The sequence below is a fragment of the Diadema antillarum genome, unplaced genomic scaffold (genome assembly GCF_040938485.1).
Source record: "Diadema antillarum isolate AM-2024a unplaced genomic scaffold, OU_Dant_1.0 seq00001921_RagTag, whole genome shotgun sequence".
NCBI lineage: Eukaryota > Metazoa > Echinodermata > Echinoidea > Diadematoida > Diadematidae > Diadema > Diadema antillarum.
The window spans coordinates 602,772-630,584 of record NW_027272584.1 but is presented as its reverse complement, the minus strand read 5'-3'; the positions used below and the strand labels follow the sequence as shown (position 1 = coordinate 630,584).

The window sequence follows — 27,813 nt, the reverse complement described above, 5'->3', positions numbered from 1 at the left end:
ACATTCTTTCTGGTATGGGTCCCAAACTGATGCGCAGTACTCTAGTCTGGGTCGTACGAGGGTTTTGTAGGCGATGGATTTGACTTTTGACGAGCAACTGAAGAGATTTCTTCGCAGGAGGCCAAGGATTTGGTTTCCTTTTGAAGATACACCTCGAATGTGATTTGCCCAGTTCAATTTATTATTTACTTGGATCCCTAAGTAAGTGTGATCTGTAACAGCCTCCAAGATGGTTTCTCCAATATGATAAGTTGCCTTAATTAGGTTCTTTTTATGTGAAATGTGCATAACGAAGCATTTTGTTTTGTTGAATCTCATCTGCCATTGTTGTTCCCACGTTCTCAGACGATCAAGATCTGTTTGAAGGGCCTGACTATCTTGTGTAGTGTGGATCTCCTTGTACATAATACAGTCGTCTGCTAATAAACGAATTGTTGAAGAAGAGTCATTAGAGATGTCATTTATATAGAGAAGAAAAAAGAGCGGTCCGAGAACAGTACCCTGTGAAACTCCGGACAAAACTGGTACTGACGTAGATGCGACACCTTCGATTATTACTTGTTGGGTTCGTTTTGTGAGGAAATTTCTGATCCATGTCAAGAGGGCACCCCGAATTCCAGTGTTGTGGAGCTTATAGAGGAGTCGTTCATGGGGAACTAAGTCAAATGCTTTGCTGAAATCCATAATTATTAAGTCGACTTGCCCTTTGTTGTCTAAAATTTTGGTGAGGTCATCAATAAGAAGAGCCAACTGTGTCTCGCAGGAATGCTTCTTCCGAAAACCGTGTTGGTTTTCGTTCAAGATGCCATGGTATTCGATGAAGAACATAATGTTCGTGTGTATAATGTGTTCAAGAACCTTGCACGTTATTGAGGTTAACGAAATGGGACGATAATTACTGACGTCTGAACGATTTCCCTTTTTATACAAGGGCGTAATGTTGGCTTGGTGCCAGTCTTCTGGGACATTTCCGGTAGAAAGGGATTTCTGGAAAATTGTTGTTAGGACAGGTGCTACACTGGATGCACATTCTTTCAAAACCCTAGCTGAGATTCCGTCTGGGCCTGGAGATTTCTGGGGGTCCAAGTTTTTCAAGAGCTTTTCAACTCCTTCTACAGTGACTGTGATAGGTGCCATAGCTGGAGAGTCTCCACTATTTGTGGATATTGGAGGAGCATTCATGGTGTCTTCCTTTGTGAAGATAGACTGGAAGTGCTTGTTGAGTAACGAAGCTTTCTCTAAGGCTGTTGTTGCAAATCCATTTACCGTTTTTAAAGGGACAGTACAGTATTGGTGGAGATGAAAATTGGGCTTTTTACTTTTTGCGAGATACCAAGAAAACACTTATGATAAAGTAGGCCTACAGAGCATACCATTTCAAAAGGAATTCAAAGTTTATTTGATGAAAATCGGGTTTGGAATGACTGAAACATCCAAAAACAAAGTAAAACAAAGCGATCGTAATAAAGTGTGGGTCCCACACTTTATAAGAATCACTCTTTTTTTTGGATATCTCAGCCATTTTAAAACCAATTTTTATCAAATAAACGTTGAATTCCTCGTAGAATTACATGCTCTTTCATATTTCATAAGAGGTTTCTCATTATCTCACCAAAAAGTTAGAAACTTGAAATTAGGTCTCAACCAAAACTGTACGATCCCTTTAAGGGTGCGATGCCTGAAAAGTTTTGTCGAGAGTTCTTGATGTAACGCCAGAAAGGTTTTACATTTCCAAGTTCTAAACTATGCCCGATGTCTGACAGAAACTGAGACCTGGATTTGCGAATACTCCTATCTAGTTCACGGCGATATTTCCTAAATTCTGTGTTAGTAACAGTAGTCTGGAACTTTTTAGCTTTGTTGTACAAACGTTGTTTGCGTCTAATCCCTCTGATGTGGGAACGATGAATCCATGGTGCCTGAGAGCATTTCCTAGATAGACCAGTGGGTATATGTTTCTCTATTGAAGAAGAAATTGTGTCTTTGAAACAACACCATAATTCATTCACACTGGATTGTTTGATGACATCTTCTGTGAGAGATTCACCAAATAACCTAATATCTTCGTTAATTTCATCAAAGTTACCCTTTTTGTACAGGTATACCTTTCGACGTGGGCATTTCACTTTTTGTCTAGACAGTTTCTTTGTCACGGTGGTTACCGGTGGTACCGCACGATAGGGAATAATGAATTAGCAAAACATTTCAGTTGTTGTTTACTGTGAGAGACAGTGATAATAACAATATTGTTAGTTTGTGGGAAGGCAGGTTACGGTATTTACAACATACAGCTGACGGTATTTACAACATATGGCGAAATTTCGACTTTGGTGATTTCGACCATGCGATGCCACAACATTACTCAACCCTGTCCATGACTCACCAGGAAGCTCGAGGTGGACTCACTGATCACATACAGTACGTGTGTTCCGTGTATTGTGGATTGCTCCCCCATTGCACCCCCTTCAGAGTGATCGAACACGCGAAAATTGACCTGTGGGACTGACTGAGACGGTAAGGACGTAGAAATCTCGTCTTTTTATGTCAAATTTAGTTGTAAGGACGATAATTCGTTCTATGACATAAGCTACGACAGGCACATGTCATTACCATACTCAGTAAAGGCACTGTTTGTAATGTAGACCTATTCTAGAGGCAGCTCTGAAGCTTCTTCATGCCTCGATAGTAATATGTAGTCCCATATGTTACAAATGGTGTAGTTGGTGACATCCTCCAACACTAAACTATGCGTAGGTCCCATGCGGTACGGTATGATCTAGAAATTTACACAGGGCAGCCCTGTCGCTGTACAGCACAGGTGCTACAGAGAAAACTAGACGCGCACGGCGTCTGGTCGGGCTACCAACACTACAGACCATAGACTAGTTCTAGTTGGCAAAAATTTGTGCTGTCATTTTGATTCTGTTGTCAGAAGTGAATTTACCACAAAACTGTTCTCGTCATCAGTTGTAGTTTCAAGCGTGTTTAATTCCACTTTTTACTCATTTGTGTTAGTCTGAAAGAGCAGGGTCCAGGAGTTGTAGTACGTTGAAGTGAAATTGAACTTTTAGTCTGAATTGTCAATTTCTTCATATGTTAAGATGTGTAAATTTTACACACAAGTCTTTGAGATCAAGTATTTTGGCAATAGACACTCACTGGTCAAGGTCTCACTTATTGATTAGTAAAGAATAATTAAGACTCGGTTTCAACGAGTTCACGGTAAACATCATGATTAAAAACAGCTCTGCGATGTGTAGCTATGCAGTATGCAGATCATATGCAGAGTAGTGTGATTAGTTGATAAATGACTATATCACAAATCAATCGCAATTTAAGATAAATAAGTTCACCATACAAGTGTGCACAGATTTTCAAATTGTTCATTTGTAAGCAAGTGTCAAATTTGTAAATTATTTGCCAAATTTTCTACAGTATGTATTGTCAGCTTAAATATCTGTGACTTGTAAGAATAATGTGGTGACTGGTCGTAATAATGTACCTACATGTATGTGAAATAACTACCTTATACCATGGTAAATATTATCTGTTCTTGTCCAAAAGGAACCAGTACAGTTACATCAGCAGGCAATTGCGAGTAGCGGTAAGATGGTGTGACTCCAGGGATCTTTTGCCGTCAAAAATATTTTTCTTGAGTCAAGTATGGCTGTGAGAGAGTTTGTCGCAAAGCACCTCGAACTTCTGAATTTGGAGCGTCAGGCAGAAGTGGAGCAGACAAGGTGAGAAGTTCTTATCTGACTTCATATTAAAGGCATAATTTTACCATTTGCTGATGAAACAGAAACTTAGCAGTAGTGCTTTAAAATAGTTCTAGAATGTGAGTTAGGGATAGAAACAACCAATGTAAATATTTTGATCAGTATAGTCGATGTTAAGTATTGTTGAATACATGTATATATACAAAATGTCAACAATAGTTGTAATTAAAATGTTTCCAGACTAAACAGTCTGCAGTTATGGTTTAATGAGAAAACTCCTTCTATTTTAGGCTTTATTGCAAAAAAAATTTATATGGTAGGATGTTTTGTGATACAACTGACCTACACATATGCATCAAAAGTGATATCTTGAACATTTTTTAAATCACTGCTCCCAAAGTTAAACAGGACCTTTAATATGTGGTGCATATAGTTTTAGCTGAGAATGGGGATTCAGATTGTAACTTTTTGTGAGATATTTAGAAACCACTTACGAAATATGAAACAGCATGAGATTCTAAGAGTAATAAAAGCTTGTTTGATGAAAGTAGGTTTTGAAATGGCTGAGATACCTGGTACTCAAAAAAAAAAAAAGAAAGAGTAAAATGAAGTGGTCATAATAAAAGATTGGTCCCACCTTTTGTATATTTTCACTTTTCTCACATAATAAAAGAACTGTTATTAACTTCCTTCTTTCAGAAGGCAAGGGGGAATAATACTACCCCAACATACATCAGTGACAAGTCAAGGAAATGTGTTTTTTTTTTCCTCCAAAAGTGAATTTTGTAAAATTCTCTGTATATTTTCCTTATATTGTCCTATGCATTACTCACGTGACATTATACACTGTAGTAGTCTTCTTATCCAGCAGTGACTGAGCAGAAACTTCAAAAATTCATATCTTTTGAACAGACTGTCTGATTTTCATCAAACTCTCACTGATGTGTTCTACTAATATTGCTGCATTCACTCAATCCACAAGTCTATGAAGGTATAAACTTGTCATTTAACTATTACCTTTTTATTGCTTGTATACCATTTCCTGCCAGCTGATTGTCCTAATTCAATTGGTATTTTCTCATTGGTTTAGAATGCAATTCAAAATGATTTTATTTTTGTGTGTGTGTGTCTGTGTATTTCTAGTGAACTTCTTGGAAAACTCTCCACTCGTGAACTCGAGCGTCGGGGGATATGTCTCCTGAAACTCCACGTGGCCAGCCAGGCGACAGGCCTGTACGGGAGAGCCGTTCTGACCTTTGAACCTTTGAGGGTGCAAGGTCAAGAGGGCAAATTGCCGGCGCACAACTTTGGATCAGGTATCGGTGAACAGTAAAGCAAAAAAAGGAGATTATACCACATTTTATGATATTAAAGATGTATGCAGGGTTAAAGGAGTTTGATTTGCAAACTACCCAAAGAGGCACTGCGCTCAGAGTTGCCATGTCTTCCTGATTATGCAGTAGGCTTCCTGAACACTTCCCTACCTCTCCATGTCTAGATAAGAGAATATAGAAATCTGGGATTCTTTGCTGGAAGTGTGTTTTGCCCATTGAATTCTCAGTATCGCCAGTGCGAGGATAATTTCTGCGCACGCTGAAGAGCTCTGTCACAGATGCACTGTGGGATTTCTCGGTGCCTTTGTTTGCTTCCAGTTGTCTCACACGAGTCGCAGTTCCCATACGATTCAGTGGAGTTATTTATCTGCTTTTCCGTTGTTACCCCCTTTTTCTTGGCTATACAAAATTTGTAATTCAGCTTACAAGAGTTGAAAGTTTCTAAGTTTTACTGATTTGCTGTCACTAGAGTCCTGGTTCACTACTGCAAGGCTTCAATGGAAAGCAAAGAAATCTTCAACAAAGTACACCTCTGGATAAAGACAGAGCGTGATCTGAGTGCATATGCAGCCAAAACCGGGGCAAGTTTGTCCTGTGAGCTATCCCATAATGCATCTAAAACGCTGCTCTGAGCACGGCACCTAGGTATTGGCGTTACCAAGAATTGTGTGATATATTTAGCGAGTATCTCCCAGATTGCTCTATGTGGTCTTCCAGACTTCAATACATGAATGTTTGTTGAGCCCTGTGTACATGTCATGTCATGCTAAACCAATACTACATGATGATATTAAATGACTTTGATCCTATCAGTTACAGACATTCTAAAGAAGAGAGAAGGTTTGTTTTGTAGCATGTAGGAGAGGAGAAAATGTCAATCAAAATTTGGTCATCCTTCCCTGTTATTACGTCAATCATTTGCTGCAATTTCCCTCGTGGCGTTTGATGTTGTTTTCGCCTTAAAGGTGATATTGCGGGCGTGAGCGTCTCAAACAGTGACACGACGTCGTCCTCCCTGCTGGCATCCGGCATCGTGTCAAAGGTCACCGCCACCAGCATCGCGGTTGCATTCGAGGAGAACGTGGAGGGGCTGTCCAGGGGTCACGACGTCACTTACAAACTGACCAAATTGGCCAATGATGTCACATACAGAAGACTCAAAAGGTGAGTAGAATCTGCCTTTAATATAATTTCGTAGTCATTCTTAGTTTTGTTTCAGAGTGATTTTCCCTTTAATTGGTTGATTTCTGTTGTTGCAATTTATTTCTCAGCTAGGAGAAATGCTCTACTTATCACAGAGTGTCATTTAAAAGCAAATTTTCATAGTTCACCACAATCAAAGTTTGATTTTACCTTCATGAGCTTTTGCCTCCTGTTTGCTGCAGGCCTTGTCTGACTAATGTTGAGCTGCTTTAACCCGTTGAGGACTGGCTGATTCTGCTATAACACGCATTTTCCATAGACACCTGCCCGAGTATACTGGGGACTCGTCCTCAACGTGTTACTGTATACGCCATATATTTCGCGAGTCTAAATTTTCGCGAATCGGGACTTCCCGACAATTTCGCGAGTGGTTAAATTCGCGATCGTGGAGTCACATACTGAATGGGGAAATGTATACGCGTACGTCACATTCATATCGGTATTAGAGTCAATATTTTTGCGTGTTTTTGATTTCGCGAATAGCAGCTGACTGGCGAAATTCGCGAAAATAAAAACCTCACAAAATATTCAGCGTATACAGTAGATAAGGCATTAGCAGTTTTACTGTCCAGGGGAATGGATATTGCCCCAGGTTGTGATTCATTGTGTTCACACTCCGGCTGGATGCTAATAGCCTCCCTCATCCATCCTATTAAATTTTGCTGTTTCTTAATCAAAAAGCCAGAATGTCAACTTTCTACTCATAATATAAGATTTCATTATATGGCCATAAATTAACTTTATACATGACAGACTTTTGTATCTTTTAATTGTGGTGGTGATTTCCCTGGTGTATGACAGAGCTCTCCATGAACTGGATGAATACAGGGCGGGCCCTGCAGTACGGCTCATAGAGGTTCTGTATGGAGAAGGGGAGATTGGGTCTCCCATGCGCCTCCCAGCTCCTGATGGAAACTCTGTGGGTGAGTTCAAAGGTCACTTGATGGGGGGGGGGGGGGGGGGGGGGGGGAGCACTCGCTTTATATCCGGTTTGTTTCACTTGAAGAAAGGAACTAGCCACTTGGTATGTGAAAAACAAGCCATTGAAAGTCAGGTTGTTGCTTCAGCCATCATAGGCAAAGCATTGCTTGATAGTAGCATTGCATAATGGGAGCATGTGTAGTGGGAATGGTTGATAGTGTTTCAACCAGTAAAGCATTCGTGTATAGTACTACCTCTGCTGTACAATTGAATCTTCCATAGGTACACAGTTAATTTCTTTGCATCATTGTATACTGGTAATTGCACTGAATTTACTGCTGCCTCTTGTAGGAAGTCGTAGGGGTTGACGTGGCAAGAAACCTTTAGATGCAGTAGGGTTAATGACAGTATCACATGCCAAGGTGCAGCATATGTACTTGCCTGATTGCCCTGGGCAAATGACCGTCAAAGTGAGCCACGTGTTTTAGAACAGTTAGAAAAAATACTTGCCTGAATTTGGCAAGCAAAAGGTTTTGAAGCCACCTTTTTTCACTCCCCCCCCCCCCTTCAAACTCATGAAGTCAACCTTACAAAAGCCAAAGATAATGACTGCGTAGTGATGCAATAATGCAACACCAATGCTCGATGAAACCAAGTTTGTTACTACAATGTGTTTTTAATTGTGTGAATCAATGTGTGCTGTTTATTCAAATGATTGTGTTTTATCAAGCCCTTGACTTACAAGTGATTTTTGAAAATCATTTTCTAATATTTTTGGATTCTCTTTTCAGGCAAATAAAACTAATGTATGTTCGGGTAAGTGTTCTGCAACACTGCTTGCCCGACCAGGCAAGTGTTAAAGAAATATTATGTAGCACCCTGCATGATACTACACTGCACTGCAGAATTTCTAACTGTCCTTTACTTCTTAAAATGTTTACCCCTGCCCCCAGAGTCTGAAGGACTGAAGTATTTCAATCAGAAGCTTAACGAGAGTCAGAGAGAGGCCGTGACCTTTGCCCTGGGTCAGCGAGAGGTCGCCGTTATCCACGGCCCACCGGGTACAGGCAAGACGACGACCGTGGTTGAAGTCATTCTGCAGGCTGTCCAACAGGGCATGAAGGTAGTGATGTTGTTAGAGAAACTTGGCTTAGAAAGCCTGGACATCATACAGATGCTTGGCATCTATGGCAGATAACAGGTTGGCCAAGTTTCCAAAGGCTCAGATTGTTTGGTAGAAAGCAGGTTTTCACAACTGAAATAAACTCAAACCCTCTGCCCCCACCACCAGCATCCCCCCCCCCCCCCCCCCCCCCGATTTGTTTAGATCCCATTTAATAGAATGTTCTTATTGTGCGTCCACACTTGGGAAAGGTTCTAATTCCGCAATGCTGCATGTATTTCTGAGACTATAGATACATGTCTGTTGTTGACTCCAGCAAAACTCTACCAACAGGCAAACAACTAATGCTCTGTACTCTGGGAGATGACTGTAAAAGTGGAGATTTTGGGTGTGTGGAAATGTTTGCACATTTTTTGCATCATGAGACTAGCTCAAAAATATGAATGCGGGAGTAGTCTGCCTGTTACTTGCTGTTCTTATATGTTTTGATTCAGGAGAGTCAAAAACATGAAATTCAACATACCTGGCCGAACACAAAAAATTTCTTGCGCATAATTTGCTACCTTTACAGTACCCAAACAATGTTATCAGTCATGTGTACCATACAATCCACTGTGACATATATTATAGGCACAGAGTAAGTGTATTCCAATCATGTTTTTGACTCTACTAAATCAAAATGTAATATAGAACAGCAAGTAACAGGCAGACTACTCCTGCATTCATATTCTCATGTGTAAATGTTACCCGGGTATATTTTTCTTGTGCTTAGAATGTTGCTTAAAGGGGATGGCTAGTAACCGATCAGTGGGAATCCTTGGGAATGCTGAGGGATGATTGTTCCAATCCTTGTGGGATTCATTTAAGAGTACATTATATATCTACTGTTGTGTGAAAATTATTTGCTTCAGAACGGTCTCATATTCAAGTAATGTGCAGATTAATGCCCCGTCACTGACCAGACACGATAACCTGGAAACATTAAACTGCACATTACTTGAACATGAGACCATTCTGAAGCAAATAATTTTCACACAACAATAGATATATAATGTACTCTTAAATGAATCCCACAAGGATTGGAACAATCATCCTCCAGCATTCCTACTGATTCCCACTGATCAGTTACTAGCCATCCCCTTTAAATCCTTTCAAAATAATGGTCTATGCTGTTAAATCCTTTGTTCTTTGCATTTTTTCGTGCATTGTTTTGGCTAAATCTTGACACTAGGTTTTAGCCTGCGCACCGTCCAACGTCGCCGTTGACAACCTAGTGGAGAGACTGGCTGCTGTGCCGTCCTGTCGGCCGGTCCGGCTTGGTCATCCGGCCCGCCTGCTGCCCACCATCCAACGGTTCGCACTTGACGCTGTCCTGGCCACCAGCGACGGAGCGGCCATCGTCAGGGACATCCGACGGGACATTGATGGCGCATTGGTGGGCTTGGAATATTTTAAGGAGATCTTCTACCTTCTTTCTCTTTCCTCTCACACTTTCTCTCTCATTCTCTGTCTCTTCTTTTCTCGCTCTTGAGAGACTTACCTCGAGATGCACGCACACAGATGCACAGCATCAAAGACTGCCATAGGTTCTATTGATTTAAGAGTAGTGTTCATGTGCTTGCCAAAATTAGTTCCTGTTTGTCTGCAACAATTAATATACAGTTGATGCACAGGTGAGCTAAAGGGCATTAGTGGAGATGCAGCCCACTCAAGGGTATTTCCAATGGTGTAACATGCACAGGGTGCAGCTGAGTACATTTTCCATGACATTGTGACTAGTGGAGAGTGCACTGCATCTTCACCAATGTCACAAACTTACAACCTGTGCATTATTTGGTTTATAAAATGGTTCTATGAATGATTTCTCATTCACTGTTATTGGTAAATACCAGTCAGCTGCATGGAAAACTTGCTCAAAAGCCAAAATGTCTGAAGAAATGTTGCCTAACAAACACTGAACATGAACTTAGAAATTGCTAACAGTAAACTTTTGGTATGAGCATCACTTTTTCTCTCCTTGTTTAAAAATTCTTCCCCAGAGCCAGATGCGCAAGACAAAGGACAAGGATGAGAGGTATCGTCTCCGTGACGACGTGAGGTTCCTCCGGAAGGACCTCAAGTCGCGGGAGCAGCGCGCGATCCGCGACATCCTCACCGCGGCCGACGTCGTGCTGGCGACGAACACGAGTGCCTCAGCCTCCGGTCCCCTTGGTGTTCTGGACCAAGGCCACTTTGATCTGGTGGTCATCGATGAATGCGCACAGGTACCTGCTGTATACAATCACAAAGAAAATCCCCTCCTCCCCCTCCCTCCTCCCCAAGAGAGAGAGAAAGAAAAAAAAGACATGTTAGAGACCCTGTGTATGATGCCCATCATTTTCGTTCCCCTTCAGTGGCTGCTAGAAACAGGTTTGACCACATCTGCCATGTTTTTTTTCTTTCTTCTTCCTGTTCAGTGCAGTCCGCCTCTGGTGTGTTGTCATACTTTTTGCAGGCATGGTGTGGACATGCTTATGTACACAGTGCAGGTTAAAGGAATTGTATAGTATTGGTAGAGATGAGAATTGTATGGGCTTTTCACTTTTTATGAGATACCAAGAAACCACTTATGAAATAGTACAGAGCATACCATTTTAAGAGGAATTCAAAGTTTGTAAGATGAAAATCGGTTTTAGAATTGCTGAGACATCCTAAAACAAAGTAAAACAAAGCAATCAAATTGCCAAGTTGCCAATTTGAGAGTGAAACGGGAACTCTTTGTCTTCTAGAATGTGTTGCCAATTTGAGATTCAGTCATAAATTTAGCACTTAAGATGTCATTAGAAATTCTGCAACTGAAACAAACAGCAAATGGCTCGAATAAGAATGTTTTTATCTTTTCTTTTTTTGTTGTTTTACTACTCATTAAGAAGTACAGTGTACTAACAACATTTAGCACCAAACCGCAAAATGTGGTTTGCTGGGGCTTCACAGGTTAAAAGGTTATCTTCTAAAAATTCAGAACCAAAAATCACAAGATATGATGGATCTTGTCCTGATCTCAATAGGAAGTATCTGGATATCACATTGACCCATTCACGCTGTACAAACAAGTGGAGCCGCTGCGCCGCCATCTTACCAAGCACACTCTATGGGGACTTGCACACATTTCCTACAGGAGACTGTCACCAAGATCATGCAATGTCTTGAGCTACGTACACAAATGTATAGGCCATGTGCATGGTAAGATGGCGATGCGATGGCTTCAAAACAATTTGGCAAATGAGATATCCAGATACTTCCTGTAGAGATCAGTGGGATTTAATCTCTGTCGTCACTATGTCCTGTTGCAGTCGTTGGAGGCAGCCTGTTGGATTCCTCTCCTCAGCGCTCCCAGGTGTCTACTGGCCGGGGACCACCGCCAGCTCCCAGCCACCATCATGTCGCAGAAGTTAGTATTGGATGCGATTAACCACGCCCCTTTCATACTCGATTTTTCAAGGTCCTGTTTACCATTGGGAGCAGTGATTTAAAAAAAAATGTTCAAGATATCACTTTTGATGCAATGTGTAGGTCAGTTGTATCACAAACATCTTACTATATAAAAATTTTGCAATAAAGCCTAAAATATAAGGAGATATCACTATTTTTCTCAATAAATCATAACTGTAGACAGTTAAGTCTGGAAACATGTTTATTGTAACTATTGATCACATTTTGTATATTTAACAATACTTAACATCGATTATACTGGTTTAAGTTTTTGCATTGGTTGTTTCTATCCCTAACTCACATTTTAGAAGTATTTTGAAAGCACTAAAAAGCTGGGTTTTTGTTTCATCTGCAAAATGGTAAATAATGCCTTTAACTTCTTTTAAACTCATTCAAAGTATATATAAGCAGATGGTGCTTTAGAGAAAATCAAAATTCATATCATAGTATATTTTTCCATGTGGGAATGTCAGGAATATAGTGAACACACAATAATTGCCTATTAAAGGACAAGTTCACCTTCATAAACATAAGGATTGAGAGAATGTAGCAATATTAGTAGAACACATCATTGAAAGTTTGAAGAAAATCAGACAATGCGTTCAAAAGTTATGAATTTTTGAAGTTTTTGTGCAGTACTCGCTGGATGAGAAGACTACTGCAGTGTATGAATAACTTTGATGTCACATGCGTACAACAATATATGGAAAATATAAAGAGAATTTCACAAAATTCCATCTTTTGAAAAAAGTACACATTCCTCTGACTCGTTACCGACAAATGTTATGGGTAATATTATTCCCCCTGCCTTTAGAAAGAGGCAAGTCAAGTGCTCTTTTATTATGTGAAAAAAGTGAAAATATGTTGAATTTTCTTTTACATTTTCTTTATACTGTTGTACGCATATGACTCACAAGCTGTAGTAGTCTCCTCATCCAGCGATTCCAACACAAAAAATTAAAAAAATCATAACTTTTGCATCGATTGTCCAATTTTCCTCAAACTTTCACTGATGTGTTCTACTAATATTGTTGCATTTTCTCAATCCTTATGTTTATGAAGGTGAACTTGTCCTTTAACAATTTTGATGTGTTTTCAGTGTATAAGATTTGGGAGTAAAAAATCTCCATGTGTTTTGTATACATTTAATAAGCGGCACCTATTTTGGTTTAATCATTTCACAGAAGATTTTTTACATTTTTAAAGTGTGTGATTGCTTTAAATTTGCAAGGCTGTCATTGAAAAGTTCTAAGACAAACATAGTTCTAATATCAGGTAGATGTGAGTGAAGTTCATACACTGGAAAAATGGATACTGTTGTGTGAATACTGCAGTGTGTGAAATGTAGATATTAAATTTAGAATTATTGGAAAAGCTGAAGTTTTAGGTGTATTGTGCTGTGTCTCTGTGATTATTGTTTGAATTCAATAATCATTCTCCTCTCACAAGGGCGGCTGAGGAGGGCTTGGCAACATCACTAATGGAGCGCATCATTGATCTCCATGGTAACCGTGTGGTGCGGATGCTGACCATGCAGTACCGGATGAACGACAGCATCATGCAGTGGTCATCTGACCAGCTCTATGACGGGAAGCTAGAATCACATGAGACTGTGGCTGGCCACCTTTTGAAGTACGATGCTAGGTTCTGGGATCATTTTTGGGGATGATGGTGGGGCTTGTATTAGTTTTCTTGCCAGACATAACATATTAAAACTTGCAGTCCACTAGCATTTACCATTACTTTAATTACTGAGGGATGTAAAGATGCTGCAACTAAACAAAACTTGAGGCTGTGCTGAGTGACCATAAAGTAAGCTAAAGATTTAGAGTTGTTGTTGCTATTTGTTTATATGGCTCTGAAATTTAAATAATGAAGGAAATGTTGTGTAAAATCAACTGGCATGCTTTGAAAATATAATTTTCTTGTGTGTGTGTGTGTGTGTGTGTGTGTGTGTGTGTGTGTGTGTGTGTGTGTGTGTTTGTCTACATTACACAAATTATCATGCTTATTTGTTTTTGAACATCTTCCATGAAATGTTTCATCTAGAATTCATTCGAGGATGCAAATATTTTTCACAGTATCACATAGAATTTATGAAAACTTGAAATTTGGGAAAACAGAACCGGTATCAAAATTGTCAATTCTTAGCACTCAGATGCCCAGAAGATCCATTGTAATCTGGTACTGATTCATGTTGATGGGTGTGGCTTCTCCTCTTCCTGTCTTATCATCTTTGCCCCCGTCTCTCTCTCTCTCTTTCTTTCCAGAGATCTTCCCGGTGTGGAGGAGAACGAGAACACCAACCTGGCGCTTCTCCTCATCGACACGGCGGGATGTGACATCACGGAGCTTGAGCTGGAGGAGGAGGTTTCCAAGGGCAACGAAGGTGAGAGCCAGTGGTGTGGTGATGATGCCTTCATGGGGTTTTAATAGTTGGTGGTGGTGATGATGATGATAATTATATTGATGATGGTTGTGGTGGTAGTGGTGTTGGTAATAGTGATGATGATGATGATGATGATGATGGTGGTGGTGATGGTGACGGTGATGGTGACGGTGATGGTGATGATGGCAATGATGGTGATGATGGTGATAATGGTGGTGGTGATGATGGTGATGATGGTGATGATGGTGATGATGGTGATGATGGTGATGATGATGATGATGATGAATATGCTGATGCTGATGTTGCTGAAAAAAGTGATGTTACTGATGATAGAATGACTCCAACGAGTATTCGTAGCAACGACGATGGTGATGGCGTTGATGCTGATGATGCCGATGAAAAGAAAATATGGCATTACTGATGACGATTACAATGACTCCACTTACTACTCGTAATAATGATGGTGGTTGTGAGGATGAGGGTGGTGATGGAGGAAATGATGGTGGTGACAGTGTTATTGATGATTGTCAAGGTGGTAGTAGCGGCTAGAGTGATGGTGATGATGATGATGATGCTGATGATGATGATGATGGTGATGGTGATGCTGATGATGATGGTGATGATGATGATGATGATGATGGTGATGGTGGTGATGATGATGATGATGGTGATGGTGGTGGTGATGATGATGGTGATGATGGTAATGATGATGATGATGGTGATGATGATGATGCTGATGATGGTGATGGTGGTGATGATGATGATGGTGATGATGATGGTGATGATGATGATGATGATGATGATGATGGTAATGATGATGGTGATGGTGATGATGGTGATGATGATGATGATGATGATGGTAATGATGATGATGATGATGATGGTGATGATGATGGTGATGATGATGATGATGATGGTAATGATGATGATGATGATGATGGTAATGATGATGATGATGATGATGGTGATGATGATGGTGATGATGATGATGATGATGATGATGATGATGGTGATGATAGTGCTGGTGAAAAAAAAGTGACTTCACTGATGATGTTCAGAATGACTCCAATTACTGTTAGTATTTATGATGATAAAAAAGGGACAATACAAATAATGTTTAGAATGACTCTGGTGATCACTCGTAGTGACAATGACGGGGTCTTGAGGAGGATGGCATTGATAGGATAAGATAGTGATGATGGTGGTGATGGTAATAATATATGTGCTTGTGGGAAATGAAAATGACAATGAGGTAAGATGAACATGATGCCTATGATGATGATTCCAGCAGATTATTAGGAATGTGATTATGGTAAAACATAATATTTTCGCGACATGAAATTTTCGTGAATTGGAGCAGATGGCCTTTTTCGTGACTTGAAATTTTAGTGAGTTGCTTCTAACATTCATAACATTCAGTGCCTATAGTGTTGACAGGAACTTTCACATGCATTTTATTTTAGCAAATCTTGGTTCCTGTAAAAATTTGCTAAATTAAAATGCACATAAACATTTCTTTTTTATGGTAGATATGCATATCTCCCTTCTTTGTTTATTCCCTTAGAATAAGGTCCCTCCTCTTCTGAAATCATCACCAACGCTTGATCATTTCAAACAAAACTTGAAGGCTTACTTATTTTGATGTCCCTATATGTGCACTGGACTTGTACTGTCGCTGCCTGGTATTTTGTATATATTTCATCTCCTATGGTGACCAGGGATGACATCTCATAGTGCTTTGTATCCAGTGGAAAAGGCGCTCTATAAATGTCTATTATTATTATTGAATATTTTTTGTTTCAGGTGAAGCTGATCTGGTGGCTCACCACGTCGACAACCTCATCACCAGTGGACTCACGCCTGCACAGGTCTGCGTCATCGCACCTTACAACCTGCAGGTGGACCTCCTGCGGCTGAGGTTGTCGGGCAAGTACCCCGGCCTGGAGATCAAGTCTGTGGATGGCTTCCAGGGCCGGGAGAAGGAGGCCGTCGTCATCTCACTGGTCCGCTCCAACGACAGAGGTGAGTGGGGTATACTGTATACGCCATATATTTAGCGAGCTAAATTTTCACAAATCAGAACTTCCTGACGATTCTGCGAATGGTTAAATTCGTGATTGTGGAGTCCTGTCCCAAATGGAGAAATGTATACAAGTACGTCACATTCATAGCGTGATCAGAGTCAATTTCGCTTGTCTTTAATTTCGCCAATAGCACGTGACTCGCGAAGTTCGCGAAGATAAAAACCTTGTGAAATATTTGGCGTATACAGTATCTCTCCAGCAAAACACCCCTGGCCCTGTTGCTTAAAAAAGATGCAATCAAAATTAAGTCAGGATCTCACACATAACTCTGGTATCAGCCAATTAGTTTTGAGTATTCAGAGACTTACGTTTGATTTTCTGACTTATGTTTGATATTTTGACTTATGATTGATTTTCCCATGTTTGATCTCAACTTTTATGCAACAGGGCCTAGGATGAAGTTGAGAAGGGGGCAAACAGCGACAGAAATGAATCTAGATATTTCACAAGCACGGAACAAGTGCTGGTATCAAAAGTCTTTTTGTTTCTTGTGAAGGTGCGCTGTTGATGTGATGTTTATTTTGCTTTCAGAAGAAACAGAATGTGCTGTTGTTGTTGTTGTTTTTTTCCAAAAGATGTATGGATGGATGAAGGGATAGATAGATAGTTGACTTAAACAAGAGTTGGCTAGACAGGGTTATTTTATTACAAAAGCCAGAGGTAAAGATGGTTGCATGTTGAGTGATGACTGAGAAGCTACTTTTAATGCATGGGATAGGTGAATAGATTGTCAATAGATAGATTGATAGATTCACAGAAAGCTGGATTGATTGATAGATGGGTGAATGGGTAGAGGGATGGATGAATAGGTAAGTAGATTGATAGATAGATAGGAAAAAAAAGATAGAAAGAGAGATAGGAAGACAGAGAGATAGAGGAAGAGATAGTTAGAGAGATAGAGAGATAGGAATAGAGAGAGGTAGAGAGGGAGATAGTAAGAGAGAGATGGAGATAGTGAGGAATATAGTAAGAGAGATAAGAAGGGAGAGATAGAGGGATGTAGGTGAGATACAGTGGACTCCCTTTGTAATGAAGTCCTCAGGACTGGTAGTTTTCTTTCGTTATATCGAAATTTTGTTATAACTTCAAACTAAACAATAAAAAACATAAAATGGATAATGTTGCAGCCTAGATTCTTACTTCGTTGTAACCGGAATTTCATTACTACTGTATTCATTATAACCGGAGTGCACTGTAAATGCAGAAATAGGAAGGGAGAGAGATATAGGGAGAGATGAGCATTTAAAGATGTGCAAAGAGAGAGAAGACAAAATATGACAAAAATATATTTTTGATGCAAGGTGAGAAGAAAGGAAGAGTAGCTCTTAATCTTTCTTCCCTTTCCAGGCGAGGTGGGCTTCCTGACCGAAGACCGGCGCATCAACGTCGCCATCACGCGGGCGCGACGCCACCTGGCCGTCATCTGCGACTCGGAAACCGTGGGCAAGCACGCCTTCCTTCGTAGTCTCCTTGACTACATGACGGAGCACGGGGAGGTGCGGACAGCGTTTGAGTACGAGGAAGGTAAGAACGTGATCATTTTCTCAGCAGCTAGTGTCACTGTAGGCTTTAGGGTGTGTAACTGGGTGATCAATCAGAGTTGAATATCACTGCAGTTTGATATTGCATGTGTACAATGTGAAGCTGTAGCTTTCACTACTACGTTACAAATGCTTTTATTGTTACTGCTACTACTGCTACTACTACTACTCAGGCATGAGATTTCTCCGCGGATCCGCGGATTTCCGCGGATTTTGAAATTCTGGGGAGAAAATACATAGTCGGGAAAATTTCCGTGATTTTCCTCTTTTTTTTTTTTTTTTTTTGCAGCCACCATATCTCGCTGTGTGTGAATGGTGATGAGTGCATTTTGTCAGCGGGCAGCTGTGCGATGTTGCATGTTTCATGCGTGAAATGGATGTGAAACGTGCGTGTCAATCAACTTGTAGCTACTATACTAGTGTAGCTTGCAGTGTGGTGTGATATGATGCACACGTGTGTGAGGCTGTAACTGCGTATTACGTGTATCATTACTATCAAGGAGCTTCGGCATGCATGCTGCCGCAGCATTCAGCGCGATGCGTTGACCGAAAGATCGGTCTGTATCTGTCCGTCGGGCGGGGAATGTTCCGCGGAGACTGCGTCTGGCTTCACGGATCTCCTCCGTATACGGAGGACAGCGTTATGGCAAAATATAAAAGAGTCCTCCGGACAGACGGATCTTTCTGTCTACGCGATGCGTAGACCTCCGTAGGGATCCGTGAAGCCAGACGCAGTCTCTGCGGAACATTCGCCGACGGACAGATACAGACCGATCTTTCGGTCAACGCGATGCGCTGCTTTTGTATCCCGCTGATTACGTTGGCGTGACCTAACGTTACATTTGTCATCGTGATTTTGTGGACCGGTGAGAATATTTCTTTCTTCAACGAGAAAATGTTTATGGACTTAACCGGGTCTACACATTTTTGTACCTCCTGTAAGGTATTATAGGCAGTCTAAGTTAGCTGTTGCATGGACGTAGAGACAGTCAACAGTGCTGAGCTGCATGTATGATTTATTTTCAGCTGTCTTACATACATGATTCTCTACTAGCGTAGACTACATGGACCAAGTACAAGATCAGCAATACTTTGCCTGGTCTGCGTACTGTAAACTGTTAATGGACTAAGGTAAAGACAGCCAACAATGGCAATGCTAAGCTGTGATTTATTATTTTTTTTGTACCCGTATGAACTGAATCCAGCAAGACGTCACCTGGGTGTACATTACTGTGATTTATTATGGCCTCACATTTGAGTAGGTCCTAGGTATTCAACAGTTAAGCATACTATTCCTTCCTTTAGATTTTGCAAGTGTCATTCATGAGTTCAATTATCACAATGTTTCTCTGTAAAATGTACCTCATAACAATAGTAAATTTCAGTTGTAAAATGCATTAAAATGAGTTTTTTCATACCTTGAATTTCAAAAAGTCCTCACCGTGGGAGGGGGGACACCCCCCTCCCACACCCTCCCCCCGCTCGGTCGCTACGCTCCCTCGCAAACTCTTCTCCTCTTTTTTCAACTTTTCTCTGTCTCATGCCTGACTACTACTACTACTACTACTGCTACCACTACTGCTACCACTACTACTACTTACTACTACTACTACTACTACTACCACTACTACTACTACTACTACTTACTACTACTACTACTACCACTACTACTACTTACTACTACTACTACAGTTGAACCTCTCTTATCCGGCCTCCCTTTATCCGGATCTCTCTATTATACAGACGCAATCTCGCCGTGATTTATTTTTTATTTTTTAATAATTACAGGAGGAAAGGGGGATTCCCAACTCCTTGAGAACTCCTACACAAACACACATGAATTACATATTACTTCCAACATCATTAACATACATTACATCAAATTTCCTTCCAAATTGCTTACCTTCAGACATTTTATCATCCCCAAACATCCCCAAATGTAACAATGAAAAGGTTGCAGTATACACATTACTACATGTGGTACTACAATGGGCTACATCAGTACATGTGTATGTATATGTACATGTATAAAGCATTGAGTCTCCAGTATCCGGCCAAATCCCTTATCCAGATGAGCCCCAGTCCCGACTTGTCCGGATACGAGAGGTTCAACTGTACTACTACTACAACTACTACTACTACTACTACCACTACTACCACTACAGCCACTACTACCACTACTACCACTACTACTATCACTACCCCTTCTACTGATACTATTGTAACTGCTACTTCAACTACCACTGCTATTGATAGTCTTATGACTACAACATCCATTTATGCCATCATTGATTTTACCACAATACACCCACAAATATTGTTTATTGTACCAGTAGCACTGTTAGTGAGTTCAGGACTCAAGTGTTTGAACCCCCCCCCCCCCCCCCCCCCACAGCAACAACAACAACAACAACAGAGAAAGTCTGATCTCATAGAGCTACTGTGAGTACATATAGTGCATGAAATATGATCATATGTTGCTATAGCAACCACTATGTTCTCAGCTCTTTGAGAAGAAAAAAGTTGATATGGGGCAAACTTTTCACCTCTCCACACAGTCCTAGAGTCGGGCTCCAGCGCCCCTCGGCCCGATCATCTCGTCTTCAAGTCCAAGAGGCCCGCCTCCTCCCCCTCCTCCTCCAAGTCGGCCGGAGCGAGGCCCAAGGACTACCGGGGAGGTCAGCAGCGGCAGAGGCATGAGAAGGGCAAAGGTCAAAGTTCAGTGGATCCAGCTCAAAGGTCAGGGGACCACACTTTCTTGCATGGTTGGAAATCATTTGAAGCCAGAATTTATTGTTTCAGAGGGAAATACATGTATGAATACTGAAATGTTGTTCAGTTGTAACAGTACCCATCCCAACCCAGCTGTCTTGGGAAGAGAGTAAAAGAACTGAAAGACATCATATTGTTCATGTATTTTATTTGAATGCTGAGAATACTTCCTGAAGGAAATAAGCAAATGATAAGATTGGCGAAGATATCAAATGAGCAAAATTTATATGACAATAAAATAGTTGTATTTTTGAAGAAAAAAAAATGTTTTTCTCCAGGCATTTATGTGTTTGAGCAAACTCATGAGGGATCAGTTTTCTTCAAGGCAGATACTCTCAAGGAAATTCAGAAAGTTGTGAGCAAGATTCAAGGTTTCAAGCAATCCATGGATAGATTTTTATGTATGATTGCCACTAAACAAGATATATTAAATTTACTCCTTCTTTGAGCAGAATAAATGACCAATTGTGACAAGTCACACTCCTGACTATGTGATGATATAGCGTTCATGAAGAAAGAGTTATTCAGAATCATTATTACAGTTTAAAGAAAGAAAAAAAATACAGATAATGATTCAAATCTGAATTCTGGGGGACGTTTACCAGCAGTATGAATAATATCTTTCTATTCTTGTTGCTTGTTTGTTTATTTTGCTTGTATTTGAAAAGTTTTAATGTAAAAACAGATAGATCTGTCTGTATCAATATGAAGTTTTGATATCAAAGCTACTGAAAAAAAAGAAAATACTTGAATGTGATGGTTTTCATAATATTTGCAAAAGCATTCCCTGTTAATGATAGGTAACAAGTGCAGTAGATCACTGAAGAGATTTTATTTTTCTTTCTTTGATAATGACCTCAATTTAAAAAATTTTGAGAGTAGCATTTACTGTATATCGCCATATATTTCTCGGGTGCTGTTTGCAAATTTAACAGCAATAAAGATATTTACTCCAATCCTGACATGAATGCGACATGCACGTGGACATTTCTCATTCATTACTGTACTCTGCAATTGTGAATTTAAAGATAATATAAAGTTTTGGTACCTCAAAAGTTTCCCTGAGTTTCCTTGTCTTAGTTTGTGTTTCAAGTTAAAGTACCTTTCATATAACTAACACTGTGAGACTTACTCGCCCCAAAGTGCTCTCATGTCTTAGTAATCATGCAATAATGGTTTCGTACAATACGTGTATATTGATTGTCGCGGTACCGCGTCGAGTCAAACTAACGGCTCGTTCGAATTTTTCAGAGCCCGCTCTGCTCTGGTACGAAACCATTATTGCATGATTACTAAGACATGAGAGCACTTTGGGGTGAGTAAGTCTCACAGTGTTAGTTATATGAAAGGTACTTTAACCTGAAACACAAACTAAGACAAGGAAACTCAGGGAAACTTTTGAGGTACCAAAACTCTATATTATCTTTAAGCACTGGCAAAATTGTCAGGAAGTTCGGATTCACAGAAAAATTAGACTCTCTACGTATACAGTATATCGTTGCTGGGGTAACAAGGCCTTGTATCTCAAATTTTGGTGAAAATGACTTTTTTGGATTAATGGTCAGATAATCAGCTAAGTAATGTCGTGTCCAAATCCTAGCTGTTTTACCCCAAAAATGAAGTCACCACTGCATGTCAAAGGAAAGGCTATCCCGTTTGATCTGGTGCGTTGGCTGCCATGGTTTTTTGCTCTGCTAAACATTTGACATTTTGTAGATACGAGGTTTGTCGTCCCAGAGACGATGAATTTGTTGTTTGTTTTTTTTTGTTTTTTTTTGCGTTTCGATCTCATCTCCAGGAGTAAGGAAGATGCTACTTTCAGGAATGAGGTGAAGAGAAGACTGGCGGAGTTTAGGAAGGAAACGGCGGAACGGATTGTCTCCTTCCCGACTTCGCTGAATTCCCATCAGAGATTCGTCGTCCATGAAGTAAGTGTCAATGCCAACAAATGAGTTCTGGTATACCTCCTGCAGGACCTGTCTGGATCATGCTACCACATCAATTAAGTGACAGGAATTTGTATAAGTTCATTATATGAAGTGTTTGTTCGCAAAAACCGATAAATCCATATTTGCCAAATGGAGATATTTGCGATTAAAGCTCAAGAAAAGTAAAGAAAATGATAAGTTTTTTTTTGCTTCTTTTGACCATAACTTCAAAAATGTACCTTTATATGTAGTGACCAATATATCATTTAAAAGGTATCATTTTGTACTTTATGACAAAGACCGTACTTCAAAATTTTCAAAAATGGACTTATCGGTTTTTGCAAACAAACTCTTCATATATTAAGATACATTGTATATATAACATTATAACAGCCACTCTTTTTGCCTTCCGTTGGTGGCCACTATAGACAGGTTTGACTGTATATCGTCGGCTGAGAATGATAAGGGCGTTCAGTTGCCACTAAACCCATAGTGTTCACGAACACTTAACGCCCTTCTCATTCTCAACAGACGATATCATCACCTCAACACCAAAATCACCATCTCCATTCAAACTCTCATAATATTGTTTTGTTGATATTGTTCCTGTTGATTTGCCGCTCTTTTATTATCTACCTACAAATAACTTTGTGCTTTATCTGATCTGACTCTTGACATCCAGATTGCAGAGGGCCTTGGACTCTTCCATGTCAGTACAGGGGTGGCTGCAGACCGGCACATTGTTGTCACCAAGGAAAAGGGGGAGCTTCCTGCACAGCCAGAGAGAGTCCCATCCCAAGCAGGTGATGTGCCACCCCCGAGCAGTAATGGATGTGCCGACACAAACCTGACTGTGGACCTGGATGTCGATGTGGAGGAATTTGTTACAGAGGTTCGGACAGAGAATGTGATGGAAAATTTATCGGATGAAGACAAAGAGAACGAGGAATGTGTGGAAGCGGAAGCAGAGGAGCGTTTGAAGGAGGCTAGTGTGGAGAAAGCCGAAATGGAAGGAACGAAGGAAAATGTCAGAGAGGGAGCAAAGGAAGAGTCAGACAAACCAAACTCTGATTTGCGAAAATGCCAGTATTGCCCCAAGAAACTTCCCCCGGGAAATCTGCTTCTGCACGAGATCAGGTGCGAGAAGATCCGCGAGGAGAAGGAGCGGCAGAACTCCGCGACCGCCGGCGGGCGTCGCCGTCGCAACCGGGCGGAGACGAAGGCCAAACAGAAGCACTCCCTCGAAGACGCGAAAGAGGAGGAGGACTTTGACGCACTGGTGGCACTGGCTGTGGAGCGGGACAACCGCTGCAACTTTGTGCGCTGCCGTGAGAAGATCGCCCTCACGGGGCAGGGGTGCCCGCACTGCGCCAAGCGCTACTGTTTTCGTCACCACGTGCCCGAAGTGCACGGCTGCGAAGAGGCGGCGCGCGCCCACGTCAGGCACCAGACGCTGAAGGCAGGCGTAGTGACCAACGGCAGCGGGGGACCACGGGAGAAGCGCGTGGACCCTGCACACCGGGCCAACTTGCAGAAGAAGATGGAGCGTCGCCTGGGACAGCTTGGGGAACAGCGACAGAGAAAGCAGAAGAAAAAGTAGTTCCTTGCTTATATAATCACTTACATTTAAAAGTCATCATCCCTTGTAGTGTGCTGATATGAAATAATTTTTAAAGTATCACATATTCGTACAATCCTCAATAAAGTTGAAGAAACTTCTAGTTCCTGTCTGTCATGTTATTGATATCAATAATACAAGAGCTATATTTTCAACGAAGTCATTATGTTAAATTCTCAACTCAAATCAGATGTGGTTTGTTCTGGGATAAGATGCCATCAGTTTAAGTTATTGAATATGATTGGCTCTTAATGAATCATGTCAAGAGACCTCCCAACCATTCTGAACTTAGAGGAAAGAATCTGGATTTTGACCATTCCCAGCTCTTGTTTCATTAGGATTTTCATATTTTTATGCCTCCGCAACGAAGTGGCCGGAGGCATTATGTTTTCGGGTCGTCCGTCCGTCCGTCCGTCCGTCCGTACGTCCGTCCGTCCCGTTTTGTTTTTGTCGATATCTCAAGAACCGTGTGGTGGTTTTACATCAAACTTGGTATGAGGGTATATCCTTGGGGGATAATACTTTGTGTGGATTTTAGGGTCACAGGGTCAAAGGTCAAAGGTCACAGGTTATTTTGTGAAAAAAAAATTGAAATTTCATGTTTTTCTCCATATCTCGCAAATGGTTCAAGGTATCTTCGTGGAACTTAGTATATATGCTTGTACCGATGGGCAGTGATTATCTAGGGAAGTTGGGGGTCATGGGTCAAAGGTCAGGGGGTCAAAGGTCGAGGTCAACTCCTCAAAAATATCACTACTTTCCTTAAAATGCAATATGCCTGAAGGGTTTTTTTTTTTTAACTTGATGTGTGGCATGTATTACCCAATATATATTGTTGGGGAAGTTTCTTGCCTAAAGGTCAAAGGTCAAAAGGTAAAAGGTCAAGTGAAAGTGCTAAATTGCACTTTTTCCTCCATATCTCGAAAGTAACTCAAGGTATCATCATGAAACTTACATATTTATGCATGTTCAACCTAACAGTGATTCTCTTTGGAACTGTGAGGTCAAAGGTCAAAGACCAGGTTTAGATAATGCTATTTTCCCATTTGATACTGAAATTATACTTTTTCTCAATACCTTGAAAATTACTCAATGCATAAACTTATAAAAGGGTCAAAAGTCAAGTAAAAATCATCAATTCCCCAAATACCTGCACTCTTACATTTTAATCATTCATCCAATTGAACCTAGCAGTTCTAGGAAAGTGAACATTCAGCACATTTGTGTCAAACCTGTCATTTTAATATTTTGCCAATTGTGTGAAACTGTCATCACACATTGTCAAGACATTGTACTATAGACCTATTAGGAGAACCATGCATTATGGCAGAGGCATATCAGTAGCCGTAGCGATATATCTAGTTCTTGATAATTTTACATTGTACTCCCATTATAATGAACATGGTTATAACAAAATTCCGGTTACGACGAAGTAAAAATTTGGGCCGCAACGTTATGCACTCTGTTATTTTTTATTGTTTATTTTGTTCGGTTATAACGAAATTTCAATACAATGAAAGAAAACTGCTAGTCCCGAGGACTTTGTTATAATGGGAGTCCACTGTACTACTTACTCCTATAGGAACTGCTCTTTTTTGCTTAATTTTGAGCCAAATTGTCCCTACTTTTCAGTTAAAGATTTGGAAGTCTGTGTCAATGAGCTAAGTGTTGTTCTGTTAATTAAGTCTCAACTCAAGTCAAGTCATGTTTAGTAAACTGCCTGGTAACCCGGAATGAGTGACCTTGATGTCATTTAACCCTTTCTGTGCTAGAAACTTTGGACACTGTGTACAATGCTATGGAATTTTCTGTGGAAATTGGGGGTCTAGGGCAATTACCTTCTGGGCAATTACCCCGGACCCTTCCCCTGGCCCTAATCCTAATCCTGAACCTAATCCTAACCCTAACCCAAACTCCTAACTCTAAACCTAATCCTAATCTTTACTCTAACCTTACCACTAACCAGTATTTAGCCGGGGGGTAGTTGCCCTCTGGGGGTAATTGCCCGGATACGGGAAATTGGCACTCCAAAGACAGAGAGGGTTGAGGAAACCAGTAGCAGCTACACGAATGCACTATGTGTCCATCTTATTTGGCAGTGAGAGAGTCAGTACAATGTATAACTAATCCCTCATCATGTATAGCCTTAGGGCCATTTACAATGACTTGTGGTAGCTAGGGGTAATTTTGACATAGTAATCACAGCAGTGTATGTCGTTGCTCTAGGATTTCAGCTTAACCCCTCGAGGACAAGCCCTGAGTACATGTATACTCTGGCATGCGTCTATGGGAAATGTGTGTTGTAGCAAAATCAAACCGTCCTCAATGGGTTTCATTGTTGCTGTGTCAATCGAGGGTGAGTGAGGAAGAATCAAGTGCAGACCACCCCTGTAGACAGAACTTACATTACTGTACTGTATAACATGATATATTCGCGCCACGAAGTTTTCGCGAATTGGAGCCGACGGCTCTTTTCGTGGCCTGAAATTTTCGCAAATTGCCACTGGCGTTCAATGCATATAGTGTAGACAAGAAATTTCGTGTGCATTTTAATTTCGCGAATCTTGGCGCTCGCGAAATTCACGAAATTGAAATGCACGCGAATATTCCTCGTTTTACAGTACTCTGTGGTGACTGAAATATAAACAGATGATGGTAAGGTAGGGAGCCTTCAACACAGTTTAATAGTCAACACCTGTGCTTCCATGTGGAGAGTTTCCCCATGGCCAGATCCAAGTATGGCTGGTAATGGAGACAAAATGAAATCTTAGAGGAAATACTTTGTGCAATAGTTTGTCATATCAGATACTGTAAAGTGAGAAATATTTGCACCATGAAACTTTTGTGAATTCCCACTGGCATCCAATACATTAGAGTGTAGACAAGAACTTTTGTGTCCATTTTATTTTCAAGATTCTTGGTGCTTGTGAAATTCGCAAAATCAAAATGCATCAATTTTCGTGTAATTTCTATTTGTAGCATCCTCCTGCCTTTACCATTTTTGTTCAGCTCATATTTCATAAGTATGTATGGTGAAAAAGAAACTACCATCATAATGACATAAATAGACAGAGTGGCTAGTGATATGCAATGAAATATGAGTCAGTTGTCTTCCTATCTGTGAGGCAGATCCAGTTTGGCACATACAATGTACTTCAAACATTTTGGAGTGGCGGCATCGAACATCCAGTAAAGGAGATAAGATGGTTTTGACTCCATTCTCTTGAACCTCCGTGGTTAAAGACTGTCCTACCACGGGTCTCACCCCTGTGAGTAAAGTGGACTTGCCCAAACTTCCATCATTCTTGCATACCAAAGATACTGAAATAAATCTGGGGGGAAAAATATTAAACAGACCATACATGTCTGGTAAAAACTAATGATGTGTGGCTGATGAGGGTGAATCCTTCTGCAAAGTAAACCTCATCACAGAGACTGGACTCGCTTTTTTTTTTTTTTTTAAACTAAGGGGGACTACATTTGTGTCGGTGTCGATTCAGAAAACATAAAATTTTTGAGTGATGAAGCCGTGGAATGTCTCTTGAGGGCTTCAGAGTGGAATTTGAGCGGAAAAACTGTCCTTGCATTTTTCTTAACTAGAGTGAAATCATTTATTTTGGTCTACTTAAATTTGAAATGGGAAAGACACTGAATCTATTGTGTGTTATTTTTATAACACTTGTTGATTTATTTTATTTTTAGCATGTGTG

General features: G+C 40.6%; 1 protein-coding gene across 1 annotated transcript; it reads left to right on the top strand.

The window, feature by feature from the left end:
* Positions 1–2,492: 2,492 nt before the first annotated feature.
* Positions 2,493–24,311, top strand: LOC139713196 (DNA-binding protein SMUBP-2-like). Its single transcript, XM_071624944.1, has 16 exons — positions 2,493–2,514; positions 3,565–3,740; positions 4,863–5,035; positions 6,019–6,217; positions 7,058–7,175; positions 8,133–8,300; positions 9,532–9,735; positions 10,340–10,564; positions 11,633–11,730; positions 13,221–13,403; positions 14,042–14,160; positions 15,964–16,182; positions 17,592–17,768; positions 20,344–20,524; positions 22,356–22,485; positions 23,168–24,311. Exons 2-16 carry the CDS (start codon positions 3,664–3,666, stop codon positions 24,083–24,085), a joined length of 3,189 nt encoding a protein of 1,062 aa, XP_071481045.1. The 5' UTR covers positions 2,493–2,514; positions 3,565–3,663; the 3' UTR covers positions 24,086–24,311.
* The last annotated feature ends 3,502 nt before the right edge of the window (positions 24,312–27,813 follow it).

Excerpts from the sequence above, each read along its gene's own strand:
- LOC139713196 (XM_071624944.1), top strand. The coding sequence starts at position 3,664 with ATGGCTGTGAGAGAGTTTGTCGCAAAGCACCTCGAACTTCTGAATTTG. Across the intron at positions 8,301-9,531 it reads CTGTCCAACAGGGCATGAAG|GTTTTAGCCTGCGCACCGTC; the intron begins GTAGTGATGTTG and ends TCTTGACACTAG. Across the intron at positions 10,565-11,632 it reads TCATCGATGAATGCGCACAG|TCGTTGGAGGCAGCCTGTTG; the intron begins GTACCTGCTGTA and ends GTCCTGTTGCAG.